The sequence below is a fragment of the Ostrea edulis genome, chromosome 2, assembly GCF_947568905.1.
Source record: "Ostrea edulis chromosome 2, xbOstEdul1.1, whole genome shotgun sequence".
NCBI classification, from domain to species: Eukaryota; Metazoa; Mollusca; class Bivalvia; order Ostreida; family Ostreidae; genus Ostrea; species Ostrea edulis.
This window is the reverse complement of record NC_079165.1, coordinates 82,750,307-82,760,326: the sequence shown is the minus strand read 5'-3', so window position 1 is coordinate 82,760,326 and position 10,020 is coordinate 82,750,307. Positions and strand designations below refer to the sequence as shown.

The window sequence follows — 10,020 nt, the reverse complement described above, 5'->3', positions numbered from 1 at the left end:
CAAAAACAGAAACAGACCCAGGTAATGGTGAACAAACAGAGATGTCATCAAACATCAGTCTCTGTCAGGCAGTTGATTTAATAGACACAGCTGTCAGAAAATGTCAGGCAGTTGATTTAATAGACACAGCTGTCAGAAAATGTCAGGCAGTTGATTTAATAGAGACAGCTGTCAAAAAATGTCAGGCAGTTGATTTGATAGAGACAGCTGTCAAAAAATGTCAGGCAGTTGATTTAATAGAGACAGTTGTCAGAAAATGCCAGGCAGTTGATTTAATAGAGACAGCTATCAGAAAATGTCAGGCAGTTGATTTGATAGAGACAGTTGTCAGAAAATGCCAGGCAGTTGATTTAATAGAGACAGTTGTCAGAAAATGCCAGGCAGTTGATTTAATAGAGACAGCTATCAGAAAATGCCAGGCAGTTGATTTGATAGAGACAGCTGTCAGAAAATGCCAGGCAGTTGATTTAATAGAGACAGCTATCAGAAAATGCCAGGCAGTTAATTTTGTAGACAAAGCTGCATATATCAGAAAACATTATTTCAAACTATATAGGTCACACTGCTCCAGGAATTTAAAGCAAAACTCGCAATAAAAAAGATTTGTATTCTTGAAGCGTGGGAGAGAGCAAAACGTTATTTTATATTGCAAGGTAATGTTCCACTTTGTGATACCAGACAACGGAAAATACTTGTACATGTTCACTAGTAACTTGTTGTACTGTCGCAGTAGCTCAGTCAGTAGATCACTCACTTTATGAGGGTAGCTCAGTCAGTAGATCACTCACTTTATGAGGGTAGCTCAGTCAGTAGATCACTCACTTTATGAGTGGTAGCTCAGTCGGTAGATCACTCACTTTATGAGGGTAGCTCAGTCGGTAGATCACTCACTTTATGAGGGTAGCTCAGTCAGTAGATCACTCACTTTATGAGGGTAGCTCAGTCAGTAGATCACTCACTTTATGAGGGTAGCTCAGTCAGTAGATCACTCACTTTATGAGGGTAGCTCAGTCGGTAGATCACTCACTTTATGAGTGGTAGCTCAGTCAGTAGATCACTCACTTTATGAGTGGTAGCCCAGTCGGTAGATCACTCACTTTATGAGGGTAGCTCAGTCAGTAGATCACTCACTTTATGAGGGTAGCTCAGTCAGTAGATCACTCACTTTATGAGGGTAGCTTAGTCAGTAGATCACTCACTTTATGAGGGTAGCTCAGTCAGTAGATCACTCACTTTATGAGGGTAGCTCAGTCGGTAGATCACTCACTTTATGAGTGGTAGCTCAGTCGGTAGATCACTCACTTTATGAGTGGTAGCTCAGTCGGTAGATCACTCACTTTATGAGTGGTAGGTTTTGGGTTCAATTCCCAGCTGCAACAGAGTTAGTGACTATTTCTTTGGAGAGTTCTTGGCATTAGAATTGAAAGTCATGTCGAAAGTATGAGACAATAAAAAGCATGATCCCATTTCGTGATGGATGTTGGCACATAAAGATTCCTCACTGTTATATGGTCCTGAATGCCAAGCAAATGCTTAAATTGGTGGCAGTGCATCTGAAGTTGGTGATGTCTATATAGAAGTGAAATATTCTTGCTGAAATTTTAAACAACTCTCAATCAGTCAATCCATATTAAACTGGAAGTGTTTTCTTAGCAGGAGATCCAGTCCAAAGCGATCCCGGAGTCCAGTGAGAAGGGACAGGGGTCAACAACCTGATAGCCGGTCCGGGTATGATGTGCTGAACGGACAGGATGAGATAGAACTCCCAGAGGAGATTATTCCCGCATGGCTCCGGTGTTCTCCAGCTGATCTCTACTTCAGGAGGAACAATGAGGTATGAACAAAAACTTCACTACATATATTGTTTGAATTTGTCAAACGTTCACGCTGAAAGAAATTATTGCTTTGAAGTTGCCTTTATTATTGTTTTTAGCTCACCTGAGCTTTTCTGATCAAAATTTCTGTTGTCTGTCGGCAGCAGCGTAAACTTTTCGCATTTTCATCTTCTTCTCAAGAACCACTGGGTCAATTTCAACCAAACTTGCCACAAAGCATCCTTGGGTGAAGGGCTTTCAAGTTTGTTCAAATGAAGGGCCATGTCCCTTTTAAAGGGGAGATAATAACAAAATGCAAAAATAGGGTGGGGTCATTTAAAAATCTTCTTCTCAAGAACCACCGGGCCAGAAAAGCTGAAATTTTAATGAAAACCTCCTGACATAGTGCAGATTCAAGTTTGTTCAAATCATGGCCCCAGGGGGTTGGATGGGGCCACAATAGGGGACCAAAGTTTTACATACAAATACATAGGATAAATCTTTAAAAATCTTCTTCTCAAGAACCACTGAGCCAGAAAAGCTGATATTTACATGAAAGCTTCCTGATATAATGCAGATTTAAGTTCGTTCAAATCATGGCCCCCGGGGGTTGGATGGAGCCACAATAGGGGATCAAAGTTTTACATACTAATATATAGGAAAAATCTTCTTCTCAAGAACCACTGAGCCAGAAAAGCTGAGATTTACATGAAAGCTTCCTGATATAATGCAGATTCAAGTTCGTTCAAATCATGGCCCCCGAGGGTATGATGGGGCCACAATAGGGGATCAAATTTTTACATACAAATATGTAAGGAAAATCTTCTCAAGAACCACTGAGCCAGAAAAGCTGAGATTTACATGAAAACTTCCTGACATATTGCAGATTCAAGTTTGTTCAAATCATGGCCCCTGGGGGTTGGATGGGGCCACAATAGGAGATCAAAGTTTTACATACAAATATATAGGATAAATCTTTAAAAATCTTCTCAAGAACCACTGAGCCAGAAAAGCTGATATTTACATGAAAGCTTTCTGACATATTTCAGATTTCAGTTTGTTAAAATCATGGTCCCCAGTGGTAAGATGGGGTCACAAGGGGGGATCAAAGTTTTGCATACAAATATATTGGGGAATCTTTAAATATGAGCCAAGGTGACTCAGGTGAGTGATGTGGCCCTTGGGCCTCTTGTTGCTTTATTTATTGGTTGAGTAATTATCATTGAGTTATGGTTTAGATTTGTATGTTTTTCTTTCCATAATAGACAGGATGCTTCAATGCCACAAAGAGGATGCAGGACTTGTTGGAGAAGTTTGAGACAGATTTAGTTCAAAGGTCAGCTCGAGTGAACGCATCCTTTCCTCCAGTAGACATCCCTCAGTACCCAGTGACAGGGAATCCCCACCACCACCACCACTCAGGTAAAATAACAAATTATTCCTAAACCGCCACCACCACTCAGGTAAAATAACAAATTATTCCTAAACCACCACCACTCTAAAACTTCAAAGGACAAGGTACGGTTTTAGCCAAAATCTGCCCTTTCAAGAAAATTCACCAAAATACTAAATCTGGTATTTGAGAATGTGCCATTTATGAAAATGACCATTGTAATCCTTTATCTACCATAGCAGCTGTAATATATTCAACGGAAAACTCTATATTAAACTGTCAACGTCACCAACTTTGACGTTAATTTTGACGTAATATACGAGAGTTCTCCCCAGCAATGTTTTGAGTAGGAAAATAAAGATTATATCACACATAGAAGTATTAATTTTTAATAAATGCGAAATTATTGGTTTTTGTACTGATTTGAATGGGTATTAAATGGAAATTGAAACCACATCAGATATGCCGAGCAGGGGCAAAAACTGCAGGTATTTGCGGAAAGCTTTTCTGGTGCGGAAATATACTGGTCCGAACATCAAGTCAAAGAAACATTTATATACCAGTAACAACGATTTCTTATCTCTGTCTCCAACTTCCTTTATTGTGGCAGATTTTAAGAAAAATTGTGTTTATATTTGTTAGAGTCTTGCGTGCATTCGAAAAAAAATATGATGACATCAAAGGTGGCTCAAATTCAAATCATGAATTGTGTGCGAAGTTTGGGTTATCACCAATATAACTCTTCACGAATCGAAACACAATGGAATTCATCGGTATTTGTTTTTAATTGATATACGCAATATTCCATGAACTTTGATGATAAAACATCATAAATGTATATTCTCAATGTTACAGTATATGCGTGGTATTTGGAGCAAAATGTCATTTCATAGGTATACTCAGGAAAAAATGCAGTGTATCTGAGAAACTAGAAACACAAATTCAAAGGGGAGATAATCATGAAACGGTAACGGAGATCAGTGATAGAGCATTCGCTTTGTAACCGGGAGGTATAGTGAGTTCGAACCCCGCTCAATGCCATGGCCACGTTGAACCTGAGACGTAGACATACATGTGCTCCTCCACAAACGCTCGACAAAAGTGAGAATCACGGGTCTTTCAGATAGGCACCTGATGCCACCTCGAGTGTGTCCAGGGGTCCGTGTTTGCCCTACTCATTATTTTGTATTCTTTAAAGGAATTATGCAAATCGATCACTATTCGTTATCTTCAGCTTTTCATGACCTTAAAAAAGGAGGTCCTGTGTCACAACAGGCATTGGCACGTTAAAAATGCAATGCTATATACATGTAGCTTTGAGTGCTAAGCATAGGTTTTATATGTGTTACTTCACATACAGCTGATGACCTCTCAATTTGAGTGAAAAGTTTCTCGAAAGAAAGTAAATTAAATAAACAAAACATGAAGAAAAAAATTGAAGTCAAAATACATCTCTCTCTCTCTCTCTCTCTCTCTCTCTCATATGTATATATATATATGTATATATATATATAGTTTGTAAAAAAGAATTCGTATTTGATACAGTAAATACATCCAATAATAAAAGTCAAGAAACACAAAACTCGAATAACATTTCACTGTTAGCGCTTTCGGCTTTAATGCCTCTTCAGACAGTTATAAAATGAAATAATATTGCTAAGTAACGTCAACATATCACGACGTAAGTAATTGTCCTTTGTGACGTCATAATAAATTACACTGGTAGCGGTATAATACACACAATATTAGACAATACTTGGAAATCAATTACAGAGTTCAGTTCAATGTAGTTTCAATTTTACACAGTTATTTTCTATTAAGTTCGGGATTAAACAATTTTATAAAGTATTCCTCCTTTGTAACTCTGGAAATTTCGCAGTCATTATACATTTTATACAAGAGGGGAATAAGAAAACCATGTATTGTCCATAATACTCAGCCCTTTTGGGAAACCAGACGGAATATAAAATTATAAAACTAGCATTTTCTTAATATGTCCTGTGCAGGTTATATTATATATGGCAGTAATGCCTTGTAAATTTGTAACGAAAAAAGAAGGCTCTAAATATGCCACTGCACTTTGAAGACGTTGCTAAGTGCCATCTGATCGAGTTATACACTGAAATCACTCAGGTGCGTCACTTAGAGAGAAACAGCTTTGACTGGAATAATGACAGAGAACGTGTTATTTAGGAGTTACATATTGAACTACATCTGATCACCTGCTTCATTGCCTCATTAACAAGATTCAAGTTATATATATGAGGGGAAAGTACACAATTAGTATAAACTGTAGTAGGTGACATCACTTCTATCGGGAACAAAGTCCAATATTGTATTTTGTTAAAAGTGGCTCTGGTGGCAAAGCTCTTATCCATATTCAAGCCATTTTTGCGTTGGCTATATGACGTCATGACATCATTACGATTATTGTGACGTTATAAAATTTACAACTTTGAAAGCAAGCTGAGAAATATTGACCATAAACTCGAATATATATAGCACAAAACAATCTACATTTATTTAATAGTTTGTACTTCCATCGACCCAGTGGCACTCAACGTAGTTTGCAAATCGGCCCTGTGGCACATAAGTGGTTAATCAAATGAATGTGAATGGTAAAAAAATAATGCTTGAATCTTCAAGGAATAGGGTCTATATTGTTTATTAAAAGAATCGCCCATCGTTATATGAGCTATTCAAATGTAGTTTACCTGGTATGTAACATGAATTCTCACGAATCGTTGGTTGGTGTTATTTATACACCGTTCTGTTTACTATAGCCATAACACAAAAAAATGGCATCCGGTCTGTAAGATAGGCTTAAATTTATCCGGATTTTTATGCCCCGAGATCGAAGATCGGGGGGCATATTGTATTTGTCCTATCTGTCATTCTGTAATTCTGTCATTCTGTGATTCTGTCATTCTGTCTGAAACTTTAACCTTGCTGATAACTTTTGAACAGTAAGTGATAGAGCTTTGATATTTCACATGAGTATTCCTTGTGACAAGACCTTTCCGTGGGTACCAACATTTTTTAACCCTGTGACCTTGACCTTGGAGTTTGACCTACTTTTTGAAAACTTTAACTTTGTTGATAACTTTTGAACAATAAGTGATAGAGTTTTGATATTTCATAAGAGCATTCCTTGTGACAAGACCTTTCAGTGGGTACCAACATTTTTTAACCCTGTGACCTTGACCTTGGAGTTTGACCTACTTTTTGAAAACTTTAACTTTGCTAATAACTTTTGAACAATAAGTGATAGAACTTTGATATTTCACATGAGTATTCCTTGTGACAAGACCTTTCCGTGGGTACCAACGTTTTTGACTCCGTGACCTTGACCTTGGAGTTTGACCTACTTTTTGAAAACTTAAACTTTGCTAATAACTTTTGAACAATAAGTGATAGAGCTTTGATATTTCACATGAGTATTCCTTGTGACAATACCTTTCCGTGGGTATTGAACCTTTTGACCTTGACATTTGACCTACTTTTAATTTTTTTTTACATTGGTCATAACTTCTAAATGGTAAATATTAGAGCTTTCATATTGAACATGAGCATTTCTTTTGACAAGATCTTTCTACTGGTACCAAGATATTTGCTCTTGTGACCTTGGCCATCTTCGTTATTGACCATTATCGGGGGCATTTGTGTTTCACAAACACATCTTATTATTATGATGATTTCAATAAATGTCAAACTGTTTAAATAAATAACCATATGAGCATATATTATTGGAAAATACATGTATATTTGCTACCCAAATGATTCTCATTTCCTCTTCAACTGCCTATTCAAATTCAAACCAAATTGCGTCACGATGGCGAATTTGTTAGCATCTTTCAACTGATATTTTAATCCCTCTTCCATCGTCACCCGGGATGAAACTAAGAAGAATTGTAAGTTATTTAGTAAAATTTTAAACCATATAAAAATTGTTATGGGCGACGAGGGAAGAGGTGTTCAATTTCACTGGTTTATCTATACAAAAACCATGAAAACACCACAAATAGCATCAAAGCCCTGACTTTATTTGTCAATGATTGTGTATTACGCATGCGATAGATAAGTTGATTTCCATACGCTTTTGAGAGTTACTATGAGTTACTCTTTTAGAAATTTAACAGGAAAATATCTGCAACGCAAAATAATTTTCCTCCATAAAAGCCAGGTAGAATTTGGTCAAAATCGTACCTACTTCTTATTCCTAAACCACCATACCCAGGTAAAAATTTCTTCCTCACAACTTATCACATGTATATACCACAACTTATAACCTGTATTTACCACCACAGGGGCTAAATATTAAATTCTTCCTTAACCCTCATCTCCACCACACAGGTAAAGTACCAGGTAACAAATTCTTCCTTAACCGTCACCACGGTGACCACTAAATAACTCAAATATCTAACACACACATTGCTTTACTGATAGTATTGAGATGATGTATTTGTTTTTGTGAGATGATGTATTTATGAGATGGTGTATTTATGAGATGGTGTATTTGTACTGTGTATATATATCAGATGATGTATTTATGTGATGGTGTATTTATGAGATGATGTATTTATGAGATGGTGTATTTATGAGATGGTGTATTTATGAGATGATGTATTTGTACTGTGTATGTATATCAGATGATGTATTTATGAGATGGTGTATTTATGAGATGGTGTATTTATGAGATGGTGTATTTATGAGATGGTGTATTTATGAGATGGTGTATTTATGAGATGGTGTATTTGTACTGTGTATGTATATCAGATGATATATTTATGAGATGGTGTATTTATGAGATGATGTATTTATGAGATGGTTTATTTATGAGATGGTTTATTTATGAAATGGTGTATTTGTACTGTGTATGTATATCAGATGATATATTTATGAGATGGTGTATTTATGAGATGATGTATTTATGAGATGGTGTATTTGGTCTGTGTATATATATCAGATGATGTATTTATGAGATGGTGTACAGTCAAAACTGCCATAGTGACCCACTGTATTAAGCGACTCACTGTCGTATGTGACCATAAAAAGTTCCCCCCAAGACGTTACTCTATATATTGTACCTGTATTAAACGACCACCTGTCTGACGCGACCAACGACCATGATTTTTACAACCTTTTCGTGTATTTTAACGAAATTTTACCTCTATTTAACGACTGTACATTTTTCGATTACAACGTGATTTCTACTTTCGATTTCGGTTGAGCCGACTATTCTGGGAATTATCGCCCCTAACACTTTCGTTTTAATACGCACAGTTTGGCGATGATCTTGATTAGTCGGCCCTCTGAATAAATCATTATACCTAAGCTGTCAACATGCAGTGTCCTGTGTGGTTAATTAATAAAACCCGAGTTGTTGTTTATTTAACAAAATCAAGGATAAGGGAATCAAGGCCGGTGTATTTGAAGGTGTGAATTTCGACAAACTTTAAGAAGTGCCGGGTAGGCTAGATCGGAAATGAAAATCTACCACTTGTTATACCATTATGTTCAACAGAGTAAAAAATTTGCCCGATTGCGATATAAATCAGGTAAATATTGTGCTCAGGACTAAAATTTTAAACGGAGTATTCACAGTTTTCCTGCATGAGATACTAGAGGTTTCCAGAATAATGACCGGAACTAGCGGCTCACTTCGACATGTCCCGAGTATTTGACTTGTCCGAGTTCAAGAAAATTGCCTGCATTAGTTCTAAGCTTAAAAGATTTGCTGTGCATATACAATGGATATATTGTGATTTATTTAATGTTTCTCAAATTGAATAACATTTTTCCAGCACGTATTGTACAAAAGGAGACGCAACACTTCACCATTTGTTTTCTTACCACAAGTGCTGCATTTTTTAGTTACACTGTACAAGTAGGCTATACATGAATACCCTTTACAACAAAGTGTTTACAAGTTTTAGAAAATTTACATGCAGTTCATAAATAATTTTTAAATCTCATGTAAATGTGTAATATGAAATGCATGAAAAGTTTATCATTCTTAAATAGATTAAATGTAATTTTGATGAATAAAAAATTATGATACAACACATTGTATTCTAGATTTTTAACTACAGTGTATTATTAATTTTATTTTACAACTATTAAAACCGTACTTGATATTCTTAATGATAAATTCCAAATACATGTAGTCATTTACTCCATTGTATAAATTATTTGTGAAATTTTATCCATTAACTGCGGAAAATAGGCAACCTGTATTAAGAGACCACCTGTCATATGTGACCTTTTTTCCATTCTCCGTTGGACGGTCTCTTAATACAGGTTTGACTGTATTTATGAGATGGTGTATTTATGAGATGGTGTATTTATGAGATGATGTATTTATGAGATGGTGTATTTATGAGATGGTGTATTTGTACTGTGTGTATATATATCAGATGGTGTATTTATGAGATGGTGTATTTATGAGATGATGTATTTATGAGATGGTGTATTTATGAGATGATGTATTTGTACTGTGTATATATATCAGATGGTGTATTTGTACTGTGTGTATATATATCAGATGGTGTATTTATGAGATGGTGTATTTGTACTGTGTATACATATCAGGTTCTGAGAGCAGCAGTTCCAGCAGCTCAGAGTCTGAGTCAGAATCCGAAGAAATTAAGCGAGAGGAAGAATGGCTGGAGACTCTGAACAAGCGCAAAAAACATCCGTACAGACTCCATGAGGACCTATGGTACAATGACAAAGGGGAGGTAATTATCACACAGAATCCATGAGAAGCTGTGATACAATGATAAATGTCACACACTGTAGTGCAATGATAAA

General features: G+C 36.2%; 1 protein-coding gene across 5 annotated transcripts in view; it reads left to right on the top strand.

Moving 5' to 3' along the window:
* Positions 1-10,020, top strand: part of LOC125679686 (ribonuclease 3-like) — a 50,198-nt gene that overhangs the window by 13,598 nt on the left and 26,580 nt on the right. For 4 of the 5 annotated variants that reach the window (XR_008800187.1, XM_056155180.1, XM_056155183.1 and 1 more), the window contains exons 5-8: positions 1-21; positions 1,654-1,834; positions 3,080-3,236; positions 9,799-9,947. The exon at positions 1-21 is cut by the window's left edge and continues 168 nt beyond it. Coding sequence is in view for 4 of the 5 variants with exons in the window: in XM_056155180.1 (XP_056011155.1) it covers positions 1-21; positions 1,654-1,834; positions 3,080-3,236; positions 9,799-9,947 (508 nt within the window). In the remaining variant the exon portion in view is untranslated. The remainder of the gene's footprint in view (positions 22-1,653; positions 1,835-3,079; positions 3,237-9,798; positions 9,948-10,020) is intronic. The other variant, XM_048919110.2, reaches the window with a different exon arrangement.